The sequence below is a fragment of the Phoenix dactylifera genome, chromosome 8, assembly GCF_051530095.1.
Source record: "Phoenix dactylifera cultivar Ajwa chromosome 8, Ajwa_hap1_PhDact_Kaust_v1.1, whole genome shotgun sequence".
Taxonomy (NCBI): domain Eukaryota; kingdom Viridiplantae; phylum Streptophyta; class Magnoliopsida; order Arecales; family Arecaceae; genus Phoenix; species Phoenix dactylifera.
Window position 1 is genome coordinate 32,615,473 of NC_143197.1, and position 21,737 is coordinate 32,637,209.

Genomic DNA, 21,737 nt, shown 5'->3' on the forward strand with positions numbered 1-21,737 from the left:
CACAGTCCAATTCGTTTTCAGCCCTGCTACAAACTCATATAGGAAACGCAAGCATGCATGTGAACAGTGCATGCGTTTATAAAAAAAAGTGGATGGTGCATGAGGTTTCTACTGTTACAGAAACTGGTGAGGATCAGAAGCAGCCTTGCCACCGCACATAGCTGTTTTTATTTTTGGAATCCATAGCAACCAGATTACAGTAAAGCAATCACACCGTCAGCCAAATTCCGCCCAAAGGTGCATGCATTGATTGATATTACAAGAATTGTCGGCATTCTTTTTTAGATAAAAAAACGAGAAACATCAGTGCATTGCATTGATTGATGTTGCTCTCAAAAACGTACGCCCCCAGTCTCGCACTGACTCTTCCATCACTCTCTTTCAGTACTGTATGCACTGATTGATGGTGCGAGAACTGTGGGCATAACTTTTTTAACTTTTTTTTTTTTTAACTAAGCAACATCAGTGCATGCATTGATCGATGTCGCTTTAAGAAAATGTATGCTCAAGCCACATCACTGTCCTCACACGAATCCGTACGAATACATATTTAGTCCCACGTCAACTATATAAATATTGAATACTTATATCGAATCAAAAAATCCAAATAATACATTTCGGCTAGCCATTTTAGATGAGGTCTTGGATTGTTCCAAATGGTATCAGAGCGGATTCGATCCATAACCTATGTGGATTAGGAGATACTGCAGTACGGGTCTATTAGGATCGATCACAGGCTAGTCGTGGTGTTTGTGATTAGATCTGAATGGATTTGAACCCTTAGCTTGACGAGGATATCAAGACTTAAATAAGAAAGCATGTGAGGATCCGAGCAGGTGTCTTTTTAGTTCTACATCAATTATTCGCTAGATAGATCTTGAATATTGATATAGGCTCAAGAAGTCCAAATAATACTTTCTGACTAGCCATTTTGGGTGAGAACCTTATTGTTACACACCGCCTATTCCACAACTCTCTTTCACTCTTATATCTTCTTTTTCAACTTCTTTCAACAAAGTTTAAAAGCCAGTAGCTCTCAATCTCCACCCGAGAGAGATGGCTAGGTTTTTTCCTCTTAGTACTGGGGCAAAGATCCCTTCCGTGGGATTAGGTACATGGAAGGCTGAGCCTGGAGTTGTTGGAGATGCTGTTGTTACTGCTGTGAAGGTCCTAATATCTCCCTCTTCATATAACCTTCTTTGCGTATCCTTTAAAAAGAAGTTTGCGAGAATTTTGATTTCATCCATTACATGAAATTGCTATGTGCTTTCTGTTCTTTTTGTCATTCATCATTTATAATGTATTGTGGGAACAAGATTTGGGCTTGTTCAAGAGTAAATAAATGGTAAAGAAAGTAGGAGGGAAAAAAAAAAATTGAGGAGCGAATGATGCTTCACCATACAGTTTTGACCTGTATTTTTTTTTAATGTGATACTTTCATGTTGATGAGAGTGGGTTTACTGTCTCACCTAAGGACCAAAATAATGGTTTTGGATGGATGACCTTTATATGCCCGCCACCAGATTTTCTTTGAGAAATTGGTGCAAATTAATGTGGATTAGTTGCAAGCCTTTCTTGGGTTAATTCAATGCAGTGTTTTCTGTTCCATATGTAACTGCTCTAGCTCCTAAATCAGCTAATGTATCTGATACTGGATGCTGCAAATTTCTGTAGTGCCCTTTTCTTAATAATATAACTTGATTTACCAGATAATTCGAGTTTGTTTCTCTCGGAAGAAAATATTGAGAATATTATTTTAAATCATAATTTTTTTATGATTTTACTTCCATCTCGATATTTTACATTTAAAGCTAACAGTTGCTTTTTTGAGTTCTGATCATGCTTGTCTTGATGTTGTGAGATATGAATAAAGACCATTTTATCTATGTAATGGTTTAGTCTGAAACATTGTTGCTAGATTTCGTATTCTTCTTACGTTTGACATTTTTGTTATCTGTTTGTTGATGCAGGTTGGTTACCGACATATTGATTGTGCTCGAGTATATGATAACGAGAAGGAGGTATTTCTCGAAACCTAAGATTTTTCTCCACTTTTTTTTGAGAATAATGTCTGGAGTGCCACATTTTCAAGTTAATACCAGAACCTCTCCCCAGCTCATGCACTAAGAGGAGAGGTGCAGGTGCCAACTGGTGGACCCATGTATCTGGCTAGGAAAACAATCTTTTGATTATAATGAAGCAGACTTGGAGATGCATGTTCTCAATAATTCAATTGTTAAATTATATGTGGTGTGATTTTTTAATGATATTATTAGGGCATTTTATGATAATCGGAGGAAAAGAATCACCTAAACAGGGTTTAGTGAATTATTGATGATCTTATAGGTCTAGCATAACTCTGAGAAGGAAATCAAAACCAGTGCTTTCACTTATCATGCCTGTATCAATGAGCACTTGGCATAATCACATCATGCATTGGCAAAGAGAATATTCAACCATAACCTACAGACACAAAAGCATAGTGTGATAAATTAGATATGTCGGTTAATACTCTTGCATCTGGAATGTAGACTGTTCTAGACTTTTGCATAATGATTTTTTTGAGCAATGACTTTTGTATAATGATGAGTAGACAAGTTTGAACATTAAATATATATGATTCTTTCTTATAAAACATGTGTTCAGGTAATACTTCAGTTGTTCTATGCTTATGAACAGGTAAATGTTAATTTAAATTAATCTTATGCGCAGGTGCTGCATTTTCATATGAAGATAGGTTGAACTATCGTTTGTCTGGTTTATTCTAAACGAATGGTTCTCTATAAGAATTATAAATGAAAAAGATTGTCTTGCTTTGGTGTCCATATGAAATAGAATAGAAATAGTTGCGAGCACACGTTTGGATACATACATATATATGCATTTGTATATGTATATGTGGGCACTTTTTGAGACAATTTGGCACCAAAAGCTATTGACCGATCAATTACAATGAAGAAGTAGCCAACAATTTGCTAATGGAGTATTACCCAAGGTATCTCGTACCAGTACCAGTAGGCGTACCGGTCGCCTACCAGACCGCTATAGCTCTAGTTCGGACTGGTTTGAACTGGTACCGACAGAGCTAAGCGTGCGCGCCCCACATTAAATGCCACTCTGTGGCGTTAAATCTCCTGTGCGGGCGCGCTACCCTGCACGCGGGCCGGTGCAAACTGGTTCGGTTCGCACCGGTACGCAGCAGAAACCGGTCGGTACCGACCGATTCCGGCCCCTTTCCACGGCTAAACCGTTCCGGTTGGCGCCAGTACCAGTACGGTACGTGCTGAACCGGCTGGTACAGGCCCGTTTACCAGACCATGATATTACCCAAATCTTCTTTTTATGTATGTGTGAGGCCCCAACTGCTCCCCAATGAAAATCAATGGTGGCCTCTTAAAATGAAAAATCACACCTTTGATCATGATATAAGATTTATAAAATGCCTTCAAACAAAAATCGCATGCTTCAAAGCTCTTTTAGCCATGTTCAAATGGATACAAATATGAATAATTTGAACAGTATGATATTGTGTTTTGATTTGATCTATAATTCGAAAGCATCCAAATTAGCTGATTTTTTGTTTGAATATGTTTTAAAATATTTAGATCAAGATCAATGGTTTGCATTTGCAAATTATGTAGTATATAGTATACTTTTACTTGTTATCTATATTTTTATCATTCACTTTATGCCCATTTGATACATGGGCAAGAGGCCTCCAAAATGTGGGACTTCTAGTTTTTAAGCATCTGTACACTGTCGATCATGATCATCACAATAAGGTGTGGTGAGATATGAATATCATAATTCAGTTCCATTAGAATTTCAGAGGAGGCCAAACATTAGAACCAAACCAAAAGTCACAAATTTAGATTACTATACTATGGCATTGCTTGAGATTCAACTTAGTTAACCAATTTTCTTAATGTGGACCTTGGCCTCAAATTGAGATGGTAGAGGATTCAAGAAACATGTAGTGCCCACCGTAGCATGAAATGTTACTAGAATCAGCATCAAATAGGTGCTCTGACAGTTCTAAGAGTAGTGACGAGATAGAATTTCATCCTTCACAACCATGTCAGACTTGTCTCCATAAATCATGAAAGTGAATTCTCTCCTTTTCCCCCTTTCATTTTCCTCACCTTTTCTTCCTTAAAAATATTTTAGAGATATGAAGCTGTGAAAACCCTTGTAAGTTGGTAAATGATCTTTTTTTTGTTCAATCTTATCGAATACATTTTTTATGAAAATATAGAATCCAGGTGGCTAACTTCATGATTAAGTTCTACGTGTTGGCTCTTGGATTAGTTTTCTGCTTTCATTGCTGCCAAATTCCATCTTATTTTGGAGACCTTTTGCAGCTTTGCCTTGCACGCATAGAACTAAGATGAGCATAATATACTTTTGTGGTATTTGTAGGTTGGTTTCTCTCTGAAGAAGCTATTTGATGAGGGTGTAGTCAAGCGTCAAGATCTTTTTATCACCTCTAAATTATGGTTGGCCTTGCTTCTTGGCTTTTAACTCTTACACAGTAGAGCATCTGCTATTATGGTGTTGAAGAACCAACTTCTCTCCAAGCAACCTGACAACCTTTCTATTATTTAACACTATGCAAAACTATTTTGCAGGAATAGTGATCATGCACCAGAAGATGTGCCAGCATCAATGGACTTAACTTTGAAAGCATTACAGCTAGACTATGTTGATCTTTACCTTGTAAGTTTCTCAGCATTGTCAATGGTGGCTCGGCTTGATGTTACAGTTTACTTCGGGGTCTGACATTCATGCATGCTCGCAGATGTTATATTTTAGTGAGATCCATGATTTCTAACGCCTTTTTTTGGAAAAAAAAGACTTGTTCTATTAAAATAATACACATTCTGGACCCTGCATTAAGCTACTTAAAGAACAACCATCTGTTGTAGAATATTTTTGTCAAAAATTGTTTTATTTGCCTCAATATTTTCTTTGATGAAAATGCTCTTAGGTAAACCCATGATCCCTTTGTTTATGCAATGCAAAGGATGGTAAGTGTTAAAAAGAAATATTTCTTCTACTAAAGCAAATATTTCCAATTGTCACACAATCAGGCAAAGGCAGTTCTGATCCCTGAAAGCTAAATACAGTCCAGGCACCTGGCTTCTACTAGCGGCCTTTTTCTTTTTTCAAACTAATTGTGTTTCAAAAATCACCTTTACCAGGGAAGCAACTCATGATAGCAATATTGGACTATGCATTTCTTCTCTGCCATGGATTCTCGACTGTAGATGGGCATGTTAGTGGGAGATCCCAATGGAAGGCGACGTGGGCGAACTGGACTTAAGAGTGGTTTCCTGCAGTGGTTTAGAGATTCTTTAGACTTAACCTTGTAGAGTATGCTGTGTTACCTGATCTCTACTGTAAAATGGTTGCCGCTAGAAACTCTACTTTTCGAGATATCTTTTAATGTTTCAGGGTCACATAGTTACCGAGTCACCATGGTGCTTTCTTTCTTACTCTTGCTTTGCAAACAGAATCACTCATACGTGCTGTTTCAAAGTTTGTGGCAGAGTTAGAAACTGAAGTCTGGTAAGGAGTATCAACTGACAATTTGGACCATACATATTATGTAAATAGTTGTGCAGTAGTGTTCAATTTGTTCGTATCTAGTGTAGAAGATTGCTTCCTTTTTGCCAGATGCATTTATATGACACAGTATTGTCTTAAACACCGCATTAGCACTTCCAGACATAACACTGTTCATGGCTGCTCAGTCTCTCTGTATCATTTTAGCTGAGTCAGAGGTTCTAGTTTATGATATAATTATTGTCATGACAAATTATTACTTTGTAACTTACTGTGCTGCATATTTGTTCAAGATCCATTGGCCTTTTCGCTGTAAGAAGGGGACTCCTTTTGTTCTTGGCCCTGACAACTGTGTCGAACTTGACATACCGGGTACATGGGGGGCAATGGAAAAGTTGTATGATTCAGGTAAAGCTCGTGCCATCGGTGTGAGTAATTTTTCTACCAAGAAGTTGGAGGATTTGCTTGCTATTGCACGCGTGCCTCCAGCTGCCAACCAGGTGGAGTGCCACCCTGGTTGGCAGCAAACTAAGCTTCGCGCATTCTGTCAGTCAGAGAATATTCACTTATCTGTAAGTTTACAATTTGTCATCAGTGCTCTCTCTCTCTCTTTGTTTGCCAAAAACTAATCAAGAACAATTGCACATATGATTCTCTATCAAATTAATTTACCTGTGGACTTCTCATAGGCATATTCCCCCCTGGGTTCACCTGGTTGGTTGAAAGGCAGTGATGTCCTTAAGAAATCTGTGGTGGTTATGGTTGCTGAGAAATTGGGCAAGACGCCTGCACAAGTTGCTCTACGATGGGGGCTTCAAATGGGCCATAGTGTGCTTCCCAAGAGCACAAATGAAGCGAGGTTAAAGGAAAATCTGGACATTTTTGAATGGTCTATTCCTGATGACTTGTTTGCCAAGTTCTCTGAAATTGAACAGGCAAGTGGCCATTTTCTGTTTGAAACCTTGTGTGACTAAAATTATGTGACATGAGGATGGGAACAGCTTTTTCAAACTAGGAGCAATAAAAACTAATGAAATAGCATATTTTATAAATTTTCCTTTGGACTTGCTGTTTCTTCCTAGTACTGCTTGATACGAGGTTTTCTTCAAGTGCAGAAGATGAAAGAGGCATTTAATCCTTTAAAAAAAACATTAGATAAAGGGAGGTTTATTATTGAATTTTTTTTATTATTGTTGACAATTAAAGATCATAATATATCTAGTAACCATTGTTTTGATGGTTAATCTAAATTTTTTTAATGCAAGCCATGCCTATTGTTCCGTTATTACATTTTATTTGTTTTTGGTCAACAAGTTGGTTGCTGCTCACTTTGTATCTAGGATTTTAAATTTTTCTTAAAAGAACAAAATATTAATTATAACTTTACATGACTGGTCTATGGCTGACGATTTGTTTGCCAAGTTCTCTGAATTTGAGCAGGCACTTATCTGTCTTTCATTTAAAGTTCCATCACCCAAGAGATTGGAATTTTATGATGAGTTTTCAAATCCATCTGATATGAACAATTTCAAAGGAACATGATTGGTTAAATAAAGAATGTACACGTATATATGTAGAAGGATTTGTTCTGTTGTTTTTGCTTCTAACACTTCTTTTGGTCTGTGGTATACAGGCTAGGCTATGGACAGGTGAGTTCTTTGTTCACCCTCAATGTATCTACCAAAGTGTGGAGGAGCTCTGGGATGGTGAAGTCTGAGCATGCATCATATTCATTGGTCAAAGAGTGGGCATTAAATTCTGCATTTGGCCAGAATTTATATATTAATAAAGATGACTAAGCCTGTTCTCAATAGATCACACATTTACCTTCTATGTTCTTGCATCTATGCTGCTAGTTCTTTCTGCAAATAAAACCTCTGCATCTGAGGATATTGTTGATCTCTGCACTTGTCTTGCATTCATGCTCTTTGAGCATGTGAGTCTGCTTTCAGGAAGAAATGGGCAATAAATCCTGCATTTGGCCAGAATTTATGCATGAATAAAGATGACAGCCTGTTCTCAAGACATCATACATTTACCTCTTATGTTCTTGCATGTATACTTCTAGTCCTTTTCTGCGAGTAAAAGCTGTGTCTGAGGATAATGATGATCTCTCCATTTGTCCTGCATTTAGTCTGCTTTCTGGAAGAACACAAGAATACCTTTTCTTTGTGTACATAAGCTATCTATAAACAAGCCTGTCTTATTGTGAGAGAGAAATTATTGCCTGTACTGCATGCACCAACATGGCCATAAAGGCAGCCAATAACAGCATGAGATAAGAGGAATGGTAGCTTAGCTAAGGTACAAGGGAGAATAGTCCAACTCGGTGGTTGATCTTCTGTTAGCTTCCATTCGTTAACCAATCAGACTTTGGCTACACCTTCAAGAAGATTGTTGGTCCTCTGTTTTCAGCATCAAGGGATAAGAGAGCACCTGTTAGATATGCAAACAAGCCTGCCTCCTAAAATGAGCTGTACCAAGAGAGAGGAATAGCTTCTTTCGAGTTCTCTGTGCTACGCTTGCTGCTGCAGCATCATAACTCGCCAAGCTTCTTTTATCTTAGTTATTAGCTTTTTGACTCAATTTAGAACTTTTTTTTCCTCCTTTTTCACCCGAGTCGTTTAATTGCCGCCGGTTCCTCTGACACGTATCTCGGTGCACCATCATAAGAACCGCAATAACGCAATGTGCATGATCATGCTGGTGCATGCAGTGTAGACAATAATTTCTCCTTATTGTGGTAGGAAAGATTGGTAAGCCAGGAGTTATTTCTTATGGCGATGCTCCATGGTTCCTCTTTTATTTGTTGATGCTTCCATTAGAACCAAAGTGCTGCTTGTCATTGTCTGCTGAACATCACCAAAAGCATGATGATTTACCGGTTAGAGGGATTGAATAGATGTTCCCTTCATTTTTGGAGGAAGATGGAAAAGCAAAGCAGCTCTGACGGTGATTATCGAACAACTAGTTTGACAAGCTAGTTCATGAAATTTGATCAAGCAGCTGTTGAATTAACTCATGATGATTACTTTGCTTGGGGTGATTAGATTTGCAGTTGCAACTTTGTGGGGCATGTAGTTGCAACTTGTCATGATATTTTTCATGATCAAATGGGAAAATTTTCTTTTAGCCCTCTTCACTTTGCCAGTGTTGCACATACACTTCTTGGCTTCTTGCACTTCAAATTTTTTTTAATCAGATCCTTCAAAACATCATTATTGCAGTCTACTCCTTGCGCTAGTTTTCCGGTGGTGCCGGTAACAACTGCAGCCAAGAAGTATTCCATTTCCGAAACTATCCTTATTTCTTTTCTGTTCAGACACTCGATCGAACGGTGAGAAATTTGTATCATGTGACCCTTGATCCCAAGGTAAGGTACTGCATAATTTCTGAACTCGCCGGAACATGTTACCGCCACTTCCCTCTTTAACCCTAGACTACGAGTAGACTCCCTCGCTAAAACCCTACTCGGCCTGCCATTAAGGTTTCGTTCCATCCCTTCTAGAAGGCGTCGGCGGGCGGCGGCCATGGCCTTCTCCACCCCCCTCCGGCGAGCATTGTCTGCTGCGTTTCCTCTCGCGATCCGGTGTCTCGGAAGAAGTTGCCATGGCGGTCACCACTCCGCCCTCCTCCGTCCCCTGTCCCTGGAGGGGATCGTTTCTCGGGCGACCATAGGAGAGCGAACCGCTCTCTCTTTCCCTTCTCTCGCTCTATTCTCTTCGGGGGCCAAGAAGCTGCCGTCCGACGCCAACCTCCTCCGTATCATCGACGATGAGATCAAGTGCGCCGAAGACTCCGACGACCACGACCGGGTGAACCCTAATTTTCGCTTTTAACAGATCCTAATCTGTTTTTGCTTCGATTTATTTTTCTTAAAACCAAAATCTTTGGAGAAAATTGAAATTTGAAACCTGCTTTCGCATGAAGATTGCATTTTTTTCTTTTTCGGTCTCATGTTCAAGGAAAGGGAACGCTATATCGGATTGCATTTATATATGCTTGTCGAAAGTTGAAAACGCTTTCACAAGCCATTCTTTTTTCATTTCCCGAACCAAAGTTGAAATGAAAACTGCCATCATGTAAAAACTCTAGCTTTATGTGTCTAATATTCACCAACACTCTGATGGATGAAACTTGGTTAATGGCTGCGGGCATACCGTATACTAAGTATTAGTTACTTGATACTAATTTATATGAAAAGGTTTGGTTTTTAGCAATTGATGGTCAAAATAGTTTCTTGGAATTCCACTTTATATATAAAAAAGAGACGCTTTATATATAAAAAAGAGACAGGAAAGAGTATTTTTCTCTTCTCTATTATGATCGGAGTGCTTGCTTATTTTATGACTTTGAACAGGTAGAGGAAATACCTGAAGGGTTTCCTTTTGAGATCCAAGATGAGAAAGAAATGAATGTGATCACTCTTAAGAGAAGCTATCAAGGTGAGAACATTGAAGTTGTAGTTTCTATGCCAAGCCTCGTCACTGGAGAGGAACCAAATAATGATATGGAGGACGACCATGATGAGGATGAGGATGGTGGCCATGGTGAGAAGCCTAGCCAATCAAGCATCCCGTTGACTGTTAATGTCTCTAAAGGAGATGGACCCAGTCTGGAGTTCTCTTGTACTGCTTACCCAGATGAAGTTACGATCGATAGCATGTCAGTAAGAGAAAATAAAGAATCTGAAGAGGAGATGATTGCCTATGAAGGCCCTGATTTCAAGTGAGCATTTCCGATCTCCCTTATGATCTCCTTTGCCATTATTATGCATGATAGTTTGTATCATTTCTTTGTAAGTTTAGCTAAATAGTTCCATTTGTTGTGTCATAGTGATCTGGATGAGAACCTTCAGAAAGCCTTTCACAAGTACTTGGACATAAGAGGCATTTCGCCGATGACCACCAACTTCTTGCACGAGTACATGATTAACAAGGATTCCCGTGAGTACTTGCATTGGTTGAGGAATTTGAAACAGTTTGTTCAGAAGTGAAATTCTGGAAGTTTTGCCATGAAGCTGTGGCACATGTTCCATTTTTCAGATATCTATATTCTGCACCCATATATTGCCTATAAACAGTTTTTGTTGAAGAGTATGTTTGTTATATGATACAGTTTTAGTGACTAGTGGATTTTGCTCAAACTAATAGGCATTACTGACTGCATATCATCTTTCAGATGGTTAACTGTATGCAAAGAGAGATGTATGCCTGTAGTTAAGTTTTGAGAACTGGTGGTAGTGATTAAATTACCAATATTGTTGTGTAATCTTTCTTTTCTCAAGTTCTGCTCTCTCTCTCTCTCTAATAGCTTATGCTGTACATGCAACCCCACTATTTTGCTCTTGCTAATTAGAGCAAGTTAGAGATATTATTTTGCCTTAGTTCATGAACCTTTTTTTTTCCCTTAATGTTCAAGATCCTTGAACAGTCATACGTGCTAATCTTGATTTGTAAGTTCTGATGCACCTAAAAATTGCTAATCTGAGCTGCAGTTAAATGTTGATGATGAAATGGTATCTTGACCGGACACCTGGTTCTCATTCACAAACATTCAACTTATGATATACCTATTATGAACCATGGAGTTGCACAACTACTAGTCTGTGATGCCGTTTGTAGTTGCACTGTATGAAATGGAGGTGGTATCAAAAAGAAGCAATTCTATTTTATAGTGAAGCTGATGGATCCCTTTTTGTCATCGCTTAGCCTCTGGATTTATTTCTTGGTGTTCCTATGATGGCTGAAATTCTGCTTAGCCCCATAATTCCTTGCTTGTTATTAGTTTATGCCTGTGAGAGCTGATCTATACAAGCAAGCTGCTTGCCTTTTTGATGAAGATAATAGTCAAAATTTTGTAGGCTTTTATTGTGGGACAAACCATATTCAGTTTATGGCTTATTACATGTTGACTGTCTCACTCTTGGAACTATTAGATCAGAGGCTTTTGGATTGGTTTGTCTAGTGTTTGTTTTAGGCTTTTGTTGAATTGATCCACGACCTGGATAACCTCAACAACATGCAATCTGGTTTCACGCACCTCTGTTATTTATTCAGAGTTCTCTGTAAGTTTGTTGAGCAGTGAGCTTCGCATCTCAAGATTTTGCAAACGAGGTCCAGGAAACTTCTCTGCTTTTCTTCAAGTTGAAAAATATTCATTGAAAACCTTCTCAGTTGATCATATAATCAGTACGGCTAGGCCTTATAACTATTGCGCACTTGTGAGGTAAATTATGATTTGCGCTTACCTGGGATAGCCAAATATCATTGAGACTTGCTGCTGCAATGCTCATGTTATTTTAGAAAAGTGCTTTTTTTTTATTTGCTTTTTATGTCGAATTTCATCTATACAGGGGTAAGACCTTTGTTGTTTGAGCAGCTTACAGGGTAACAGCCTTCATTCTCATCATCTCCATGTACATTCTATTTGGGAGCACCCTTTATTGTTGTTTGCTAATTGTAAAATTGTGTGGTCAGTTATGGGCATGGTGATACATATGAGTTCTAATATACCAGTCAATTCTGTGTTAAAGCTGAGAAACAGACTGCAGGCATATGCTCTATGGTAGCATGTGGAGTTATAGTGAAACTTTATTTTTTAGAAAAAAATAAAAGGAATTTTTTTTCACTTACATGTATGGTCAAAATTAATAAAAATTATTTTTCAAAAAAAATAGAGATAGGGTAACCAATGTTCTACATTGGATTCTGTGTTTTGATTATTAAAAAAAAGGGTACCAAACTGGGTCTAAATATACATAGGAAGGGTATGGACCATTTTTCCATTTTAGCTCCAAAGAGGAAAACTGCCTTTTCATTTTTGGCTCCAAAGAGATAGTAAGTCTTATACACCAAAGAATAAAAAAATTGGAAACGATTTTGAAGTCCCAGCGTCCAGTAGCTGGACCATGCGAGATGGCGAGCCTACCTAATGATGAGCTGACCTGATATTTGTGTGACAAACGGGGTTTATTGAGGTATGGTCGTATCTAGGCGTTTCACGTTATATATATATATATATATATATATATTAGATGCAGTGCCATACATGAAAGCCCTGAAATAGGTCTTTGAACAAAATCTTTCCGATGGCACCTTCACCGACCAGCAAATCAAATCTTTCTGATGCTACCTTCAAATCATAAATGCAAACTCCAAATACATGAAGCGGTTTGAGGGCAAAGGCAAAGGTAAACCACACAATAAGTCCACCTAAACCAGGTGTACAAGCCTGATATTTTAATATCACCCAATCTCACTGATATTAACTGTTAAGTCCTCACCTGGGGAAAAATTCATGGCAGCAAAATCTTCTTTTAAGCCTTGCCCATAAAAACAAAAAGATATCTTCAGAAAGACGGGGAAAAAAAAAAGGGACCCAAGAGGCAATTCCATTCAAAGATCAAGCAAGGAGATCCTCTCCACCACAATTCCAATAGCATGATATACATTGTAGGTCCAAGTCAGTTTGAAGCAAAAAAGCATCATCCAGCAAACAGTTTTCAAAAATATCAAGTCTGGCAAAACATTTCACTGCAACTCCAGACATCAATTTAAGGTGTTTACATCATCCCTTCTCGTCCACTAGGTTCAGTATGTAAAGTCAGACCTTGCAACCTCATTTCCGTATGATAGTACCCTGCATATAGAATGAAGTAAAGAGCCTTGCCTTAAAATTCATCCGTAGCAAGTTGCAAAAATATTTAGCAAATGTACTGGTTCTTTGAGTAAATTTGTACATTTTATAAACAATATTTCTCAGACAAAATTCCAAATAGATCACGAAGAACATTTGTGCAAATTAGATCAAATCAAACAATTAGATTTCTCAAGTTTTAGACACTAATGATGAATCTGAAAGATTTCATTAAAATTTCTGCACTTGGCCTCCAGCAGAGAGTCCAAGATACTGAGTGAACAGTATGATTATGCAAATATTTTGCAATGCCCTTGATGCAGATCAGTAGCAAAATTGATGGCAAAAAAATATACTGCAACAATTTGAGGTATTTCAGAATTATTGTTTCTGATATCAAAAAATGCTATCAAGAGGTCAACTTATTTGGAACAAATGATTTATACACTTGAATAACATTATAGAGATTATATAATGTAGTGGATAGGGAGTTACAATGCCAAAAGTAAGCAAGCTTAAATAAATCTTGAGAATAAAACTACCTTCAATCATCATTGAACCTACCTAAAACATGTTTTAAAACATGTTTACATAAATTCGGCAGCAGCATGGAACTCTTTTTAGTATTTCACACACAAGCAAATGATCACATAATTCAACCTACATTACATACATCTTGGGAATCTGGAGCTTACCTGTACATCTGCTATCAAATATGCTGCACGCCATGATACCCCCTGAACATACAACCTCACGCGAAGAAGAAAATTTTGATGAAAAGTGCAAGCACAATTTGCAACAACAAGGCGCTAACAATTAAAACCATCAGATCACTCCCCTCTGTATAAGACTTTAAGTTTAGCGCAACGAACCAAGATGATGCAGCACCAGCAAGAATTATAATGATCCATCGGAAAATCTCAACAGGAGCTATCAACAACAACTGAAATATCAGTTAAAAGAATCCATAATTAGTTGATAAGAAACGATCATTTTCCTATGATGGAAAAAAAATTTTATAGTACAACTGGTTGTATGCATCATTAGATTGCGGTTGCTCTGCAAAACAAGCATAATTTTTCCCCATTTCCTCCATTTTTGTTAATCAAGCATACAGTTGAAGATGATATATATAGCTATGGCAGTACAGTACAATGGAGGTAGGAGAAAAATGCTTGCATCTAACTACTGTCAATAGATTTGAATCAATCTTAATCTATCAGACCTATAATTCACATCATGGAGCAGCAGGTGCCAAATATTATCATGAACAGCCTGGTATCCTGCTTTTAGGCAGCGAAAGATTAATAGCTGACAAATGAAAAGGAAGCTCACCGGTGTCGGATTTATCTTATTTAATCAAAGTGAAGTTTGGGTGGAGGCATGCTCTTGAAGTGAAGAAACCCACTAGTGAGCAATTATTAGTCATGACCTCTTTAAAGTGGAAAAAAGGGTTAAATTTTGCTTACTCTCCAAGTAGAAGTGTCAACCTATTAAAAGTTTTTGTGTTCTGTTGTTGACCTAGATGCACCATTGTTTATAGATATAGTGCTGAAAGAATCTTCACCAAAGTCATATACACCTGGAGTTCTCTCTTAGAATATAGCTAATCAAAAATTTATGAAAATGCAAATGACCAAAAGCAAAACAGAAAGGCCCGACTATTTAGAACCAACTTTTATAAATCAATCGCATTGACCCTAACGGTTGCACCTCCATTAACTTTAAAACCTTCCAAATCCTTTTAATGATTTTTCTCATTTTCTTCTCTTTCCCACCCATGCGTGCAAATGTGAGTCTCTGCTTACCCAAGCTCTCCAAATCTTTGTCGAATGTTTCAGTAACATCGATGTTCTAACATATTTTGTCCTCCATTGATATTAACCCTTGCTCTTCTGCTAAGTACTACTTTCTAATTGTTCTTTGCATTTCCATACAAATACAATTCAACATTTCCCAAAACTCTGACATTCTTTTTATGTGTTTCAGTGCACTTTGTCGCCGGACAGTCTGAAGAATATATGTTGCTGCTGACCTTGTTACAGCCTTAATGTTTAAAGAGATGACAATCAAAAAACCACCTGGATGCACTGTTCCACTTCTTAAACTCCTCCCTGATACTAATTGAATATCCATCTCTCCCTTCTAAGTTCTAACCATATTTAACAGGAAAAAACATTACATTGGAGCATCTCCCAATCATCATCTTTTATGGGCAACATTGTTGAATTTTCATGCCACCATGCAGCTGCAATACAAACCCACACAAAAACATTCCTATTTGTTCTGCCAATTTTTTAACCTATCCTTGTCTTTTAATTTGATGCTCTGTCTGCAAAACATACTGTATGATGGAGCTTAATTATCAAAAGTCAGTACACACATGAAAGTAATAACTTAGGACCTGTGGCATCATTGTTGTTTTTGTGTTTTTTATTATCTATAAATTAGTAAAATCCCATATGGAGATCGATGTGGAAGACAACATTCACTCCAAACTTCCGCTATTACTTGTTTCCAATTTCGCCCGTTTCTGAAAGCAACAAATCTTTCATTCCTAATTTTCTGAAGATTTTCACCAAACAAATTGAAAAAACAAAAGGGTTATGGTCTACTACATTTTGTTCATATTTAATTTTTGAAAACAAAAACAGAAAAACAAAAGCAACACAAAACAGGCCCTTAATCATTAAGATGGAGCTCAACTCTGCACAAACCGAATCAAGTGCTTCATCTCATAGTCTAAAAGTTCTGGTTTTCACCTGGTTGCCAACCTAACAAAATCATTAACCTTCATAATCCAAGCTTTTATGACCAACATCAACAGGGTTCTAAGACATCAGCCTATATGCATAATGAGTAAGGCTGAAACTGACTCTCTGATAACAACTATTAGAAGCCTGCAAATAGTCCTTTGCCCATGCCCTAACAGTTGTACAGTTACTGTAACTTTCTTAATGCCCAACAATCCAACTCCAATGACACAAATCCCTTCCAAGCCATTAAAACCCATATGCATAAGCTCTGTTTGACCTCAAATCTTCACATCAATCACATAGCAAATAGAGACATGCAGCAAAATTGATGCACAAGGATCCTCACATTTCTATATTGTTTTTTTTAAATCACTTCTCTTATAGATTCATAAAGTCATGTATTAGCGTTATATTATTTCTGCAATGATCTACACAAATTAATGACATTTTATTCGGTCAAAACTGATAAGAACCCTATACAACCAGTGATGTCCTGAGATATACCTTAGAACAAGTTGTGAGAAATTTTATTTCAAGTTGAGCTCCTAAGAGAAAAAAAGGAGGGAGGTTCATTCAGTTATCAAGAAAGAAAAAAACCTGATACATCTTCAGCCGGATAAAGGGACAGAGAAGTAAAACAAATAAATTGAATGAAATTAATGAACAATTATTTTATATATATTTTTCAAAATTATTTTGTGAAATTTCACTCTATAAAATGTTCCAGCAAAGCAGGCACTGCGCCTGAACAAAAAATTAGCTTTATGAGTGACAACTCTCCAAAGATTTCTTGGAAAGGATTATTCTTTTTATACCATCAAGTTCTGAATGTAAATCTGGACATCCCTCCAAAATCCTTTTTTCCCCTAAATCCACATGATTTTCTTATGATGGATTTTGGAACAATACGAAGTGATCATTCATTTAAATAACTCAACAATTATGTAGTTTAACTGGATGATGAGTCCTCAAGCAAAAGCAATCATTTGATTGAACAGTACAAATCAATTACAGAAATAAAAAGATGTAGCAAGAAACTTACAGAACTTGGTACGAAGATGAACAGCGAGTAGCCCCACATACACCAAAGGCGTATGAGACTTGCATTACATCCAAAGTACCGAAGCAAGAAGTAAAATGCAACTGGCACAGCAAGTGCATAACCATATATGATACATGCCGCCCAATTTACATAAGTGACGTCAAAGGCCCACGCAATATCTGGTTCATTTCTTTTGTGCATAAGATAGGTTGCACAGTTTCCAAGGGCAGCAAGCATGAATACCAATGTAGTAGAGATCCAAATGGGGCCATACCTATAAATGTCCAAATGTTTAATCATGTAAGCCACACATAATCTTTCATGGAGAGGGGAATGTAAACATTTTTCTTCCATTAAATGAGTGCCAGGAAGGATAGATCAACTCATCAACCAAAACTCCAAATAGAGAATTGTTGATTGGAGCAACCAGGGAAAAAATGATGACTTCAATGATTCAAAAATGTGAAATAATGATCTAGGAGAAAGTGCAGTCATATGCTAGTTGTAGGGGATCACAGGTAGCTAAGCACAAGTGGAGTAGAATGAAGTGAAATAAAAAACTCTCAATCATTTAAAATCCCACCAGACTAAGGTAGACATAGTTTCTGTACACATGCATTCTCAACAGCCAGGCAACTCTCTAAAGAAGAAACAGTTCCCATTTTTACAATAATGTAATATTGTCTGATAATCTAAGAAACAGACAAGTGACACATACACACATTAATTTAATCCTTGCATGAAAAAATGAGCCCAAATTTCAAAAGCTTCATCAATGCTTATGCAGCAGTAATATTGTGATTGTAACCTTCCTATTTACAGACCTTTAAAGGAAGGTTGTAAAAAAACTTCCACAAGGTAAGTACAAATTTCAAGAGCCCATTAAAGGTTTACTTTCAGGATGAAAATAACAGATCAGCAAGAGTTTGAGCCAAGATAGCCCGGAGATCAGCACACTGTACAAGAGAAAATAATAATGCAGTGACATTTAATACACAAGTGGCAGCAGGTATTGTTACTTCTATTAATTTCTTAGTATACATAGATTTATGAGAACAAACTTCATATGCTTGTAAGATGACAAAGATGGTATGAGAACACAAAACAAATACAAGCGCCTCAAATGTGATAGGGTAAATAATCTAATTTTTATTTGTTTGTCAGAGAGTAGATATCTAAATTCAATGCAGTCCAACCAACACAATATATGGGGACAAAGGTCGCAGCAGCCAGCTCACAATGCTCGTTATTCTTATGAAGTTAACTGGTATAAAAAGGTTTTTGGAAATGTCCATGATGGGTCAGCTTGAGAGGGGGAAATATAAATCAGTGAGAACTTAAGCCAAATTTACCAATCAGCAAAGATGCCTGAAAAAAACAGAAGTAAAAATGTAAGCATCAAACATGTATTATCAAACCTGGCAATATCTTGACACGTAGTTTTGACAGGACAAACATAATATGATCTCAAGCAGATAGGGATAATGATAATAAAGAAAAGATTAATGCTTTGGTTATTATATTTTATAGCCTACATGGATATTATGATTTTATGTATAAAGCAATTTGTGTATAAGCACAAATTAAATCTAACTGCCCAAATACACAAAAGAGTCTCATAAACTTAGGCTTCTATTTTAATTTATATTATGAAAAGGACATATTAGTAGAAGGGGAGTATTATATACACACAAAAAAAGCCTAAAAGTGAAAATATCAAGAGGAAATTGCAAACTATATATAAGCTGGTAAAAATTACAGGGAGGAGGAACTCACAGATCAGGATTGCCATCGATTTTCCCGGTAAAATCATTCATGGGATACACAGAACTAATAAGTCTACCCACCACAATATCGGTATCAACATTGAAATATGGGGTGTACGATGAAATGCTACATACCCCTTTCCAACTGCTTGTAGCTTGATCATCTCCACCTGCATCAATAGAAAAATGTTGTACATAAGCAAGAATAGCAAGTAAAGAAAGTAGCAACAACTACATATGGGCAGGTACAAAAACATATGGCCTTCTTTCAAATTACAACTAATATTTGATGGTTGAGCATCGACCAAATTTTATTCTAGCTATCTGCTCTCTCTCATGGTAGGTGATTATTAGCACACCTTCTTGTGGTAGGAGCTTCATCCAGGTACCCTTCATCCAGGCTTTTTCCAATTTTTATCAGTATAGGACTAAATGCATAACCTCGAGTTACAGGCACAAAGACTGCAAACTCACCTCTTTGGACATAATATATATCAGATTATGTATTTCTAACAATATAATTTTTAAAGTTAGGATTAGGCATCATTTTGAAGAAAAGGTTATTTAAAAAAGTTCTAGCAGTAAGTATTACATGTCAAGGGAGATAGAGAAGCTAGGTTTCAATAGAAAGCACAAACAGCTCCAGGATTGAATTGGTCATGATGCAAATTTTAAACTTACACAAGGCACCCATATTAATCTGGCCTTAGGCAGTTATAGAAAGTAATCCATGTAATTATTATCCATCAAACTGATCGTCAATACAAGTAATAACAAGAAATGAGATCATTAATTAATGATCTGCAGGTTTCATCACAACAGTTCCACGATTTCCAGGCCCAATTCGGTCATTAAACATGATATCTGAACAAGAATCGCCTTAAAAGCATACATACCATATGGACTCCCAGGGGCTTGATAGCCTCCATTAGCAGGCGGAAAGATTTGCAAGTTGGCAGATGAGGCTGCACATATGCCACAGTCAAAAAAAAAATTTAAAAAAGGAATCACAGAAATTGTTGTTTAGATTTTCCTTGCTAAAATTAAACAGCAAAAATCTTTATTCTTACATTCACTAGCAGCGCCTTTGGCTTTTTCTTCAGCAACCGCAGCCTAGACACAAGTTACAGCAGTTAAAAAAAAAAAATCAAGAAGTCCAAATTCAAGCAATAGTGGTGCAGGCATATGAAAATGAAAAAACACCAGTTCATGTCACTGAAAATAGTTTTCATTAAGAACAAATAGGGAGAAGCAAGAATGATTTCCTATATCAATTTCTGAGAATATACCACTAAAGGCGATCAAATCCCAATAAAAAGAACGATGAGAGAGAAGATCAAATCGGAAAAAATAAAGACGAAATTTTCTTGAAAAAGGAAAGCCAATAAACGATCGGACCATCATGTGATTAGAAGAATTCGCGTTTTCTTGAAAAGAAAAAAGAAATAGCCAAGAGAAATCGCGAACAAACGAGGGAAAGGTAGGGGGAAAGAGAGGAAGATGCATACTGGAACGGAACCGAGCAAGTGGCTGGTAGGCAGGCTGGTGTAACCTTCTTCCATGGCGGAGAAATCTCAGCAGAAGAAAGCCGGAATCACCGTCGTCTATAGATCACCATTTGCGAGCCCAATCGGAGGACTTTCCATCCCCTCTTTTGATTTCTTTTTTTTTATATATATACATCTCTTTCTTCCGTCGCTCACTAAAGAAAGCCCTAGCCTCGAGATATCTGCACCGAAGTCTTCTTTCAGACTCGGATACCTTTCAACTGTACGGGGCACAATTGCACCAGAGAAAAAAAAAAAAAAACACTATACGGGCACAAGAGGGGGAGCCAGACCCAAGATGTGGCCACCGTGCGATAAGATTCGTGGAACTTTCCGCATATTGGATTTTTTCAAAAAAAATTGAGAGAGAGGGCGTTGCAAAGTGAGAGATGGAATGTTGGAAGGAAAAATAAAATGATACCATCACCGTGTCAATACCAAAACTTTGAGCTCTCACTTTTGACTGAACTTGATCATTCAATTTGCAGACATAGTTACGGCTAGAAGTGGTCCGAGTCAGGCCGGGCCATATCCAAAAAATAAATAGCCTTTACATCTAAGCTCAAATCTGGTCCGAACTTTTTTGGGCCTAATCCGAAGTTAGCTCGTCCCGATGGGCTTTGAGCTGGCCTGAGCTCATTTTTAACCCTATCATAGCCCTCAATGTATTGCTGGATATTCCTAATGCATCAAGGCCCAAGGAATATATATGAGAGAGTTTATTGCAGAATACTATATAATGCTAGATAGCTATAGTATTATCTATCTTAGAGATGGATAGTTGTCACTAGTTGTCACGATCCGAGTAATTGTGTTGATGCAATGCAAAAGACACATTGCAAAGAATCCTGAGATTATATATATGAGACAGCAATCCTTGCAGTACATGGATAGTTGTAATCATAAATTGACTATCAAGTTTGAGAGCAAAACTTATAGAGGATCTGAACTCTAAAACTTCAAATTCGCACCACAACGCTAGACTTAAAGGTGGAGGTTCAAAAGATGATTTTGACAACAAATATGAAGGAGGAAATAATATACTTTGACGGTTATAGTATGCCATACCAAACTAAATTATATAGTCATACCATAGTGCTTTGGTATCCATACATAGTAGGAGGTCATGCTAATACTTGGTATGCCGAATCGATCTCCAAACCTAACAGAATGCCATAGGTACAGAATTCAATAATGAAATGGTATATCTTGTCAATAACAATATTTATAAACAAATGTTTAAAAACCTCCTATCTTCTGGAGATAATTTAATCATCCCTCGTGCATCACGTGATAGTTACTTTGAAAATAGAGGAAATATTTTAACGGATTGTTTTAAGAGTGATATAAGATTGTTCAGTGTGGTTCATCCTACATCATTGGTCAGGATTCGACCACATCATCAGAGATTGTAGTCGTCCAT

At 37.3% G+C, this 21,737-nt stretch overlaps 3 protein-coding genes across 3 annotated transcripts; 2 read left to right on the top strand and 1 right to left on the bottom strand.

Annotated features, from left to right (window-relative positions):
* The first annotated feature begins 931 nt into the window (after nucleotides 1-931).
* LOC103704122 (NADPH-dependent aldo-keto reductase, chloroplastic-like) lies at nucleotides 932-7,590 on the top strand. The gene is made up of 7 exons (XM_039125077.3): nucleotides 932-1,167; nucleotides 1,971-2,021; nucleotides 4,420-4,496; nucleotides 4,629-4,716; nucleotides 5,859-6,137; nucleotides 6,255-6,500; nucleotides 7,199-7,590. Exons 1-7 carry the CDS (start codon nucleotides 1,057-1,059, stop codon nucleotides 7,280-7,282), a joined length of 936 nt encoding a protein of 311 aa, XP_038981005.3. The 5' UTR covers nucleotides 932-1,056; the 3' UTR covers nucleotides 7,283-7,590.
* Nucleotides 7,591-8,960: 1,370 nt separating this feature from the next.
* LOC120110319 (uncharacterized protein At2g39795, mitochondrial-like) lies at nucleotides 8,961-10,836 on the top strand. The gene is made up of 3 exons (XM_039125080.3): nucleotides 8,961-9,380; nucleotides 9,926-10,293; nucleotides 10,402-10,836. Exons 1-3 carry the CDS (start codon nucleotides 9,096-9,098, stop codon nucleotides 10,559-10,561), a joined length of 813 nt encoding a protein of 270 aa, XP_038981008.3. The 5' UTR covers nucleotides 8,961-9,095; the 3' UTR covers nucleotides 10,562-10,836.
* A 2,095-nt stretch (nucleotides 10,837-12,931) lies between these two features.
* LOC103704123 (Integral membrane Yip1 family protein) lies at nucleotides 12,932-20,557 on the bottom strand. Its single transcript, XM_039125078.3, has 7 exons — nucleotides 20,276-20,557; nucleotides 19,838-19,880; nucleotides 19,664-19,732; nucleotides 18,778-18,937; nucleotides 17,002-17,275; nucleotides 13,899-14,146; nucleotides 12,932-13,206 (listed from the first exon to the last, which is right to left on the bottom strand). The coding sequence occupies exons 1-6, from the start codon at nucleotides 20,327-20,329 to the stop codon at nucleotides 13,955-13,957; spliced, it is 792 nt and encodes a 263-aa protein (XP_038981006.3). The 5' UTR covers nucleotides 20,330-20,557; the 3' UTR covers nucleotides 12,932-13,206; nucleotides 13,899-13,954.
* Between the last annotated feature and the right edge of the window lie 1,180 nt (nucleotides 20,558-21,737).

Excerpts from the sequence above, each read along its gene's own strand:
- LOC103704122 (XM_039125077.3), top strand. The coding sequence starts at position 1,057 with ATGGCTAGGTTTTTTCCTCTTAGTACTGGGGCAAAGATCCCTTCCGTG. Across the intron at positions 2,022-4,419 it reads TATATGATAACGAGAAGGAG|GTTGGTTTCTCTCTGAAGAA; the intron begins GTATTTCTCGAA and ends TGGTATTTGTAG. Across the intron at positions 4,717-5,858 it reads ACTATGTTGATCTTTACCTT|ATCCATTGGCCTTTTCGCTG; the intron begins GTAAGTTTCTCA and ends TATTTGTTCAAG.
- LOC120110319 (XM_039125080.3), top strand. The coding sequence starts at position 9,096 with ATGGCCTTCTCCACCCCCCTCCGGCGAGCATTGTCTGCTGCGTTTCCT. Across the intron at positions 9,381-9,925 it reads ACTCCGACGACCACGACCGG|GTAGAGGAAATACCTGAAGG; the intron begins GTGAACCCTAAT and ends GACTTTGAACAG. Across the intron at positions 10,294-10,401 it reads TATGAAGGCCCTGATTTCAA|TGATCTGGATGAGAACCTTC; the intron begins GTGAGCATTTCC and ends GTTGTGTCATAG.
- LOC103704123 (XM_039125078.3), bottom strand. The coding sequence starts at position 20,329 with ATGGAAGAAGGTTACACCAGCCTGCCTACCAGCCACTTGCTCGGTTCC. Across the intron at positions 19,881-20,275 it reads ACTTGCTCGGTTCCGTTCCA|GCTGCGGTTGCTGAAGAAAA; the intron begins GTATGCATCTTC and ends ACTTGTGTCTAG. Across the intron at positions 19,733-19,837 it reads CAAAGGCGCTGCTAGTGAAT|CCTCATCTGCCAACTTGCAA; the intron begins GTAAGAATAAAG and ends GCATATGTGCAG.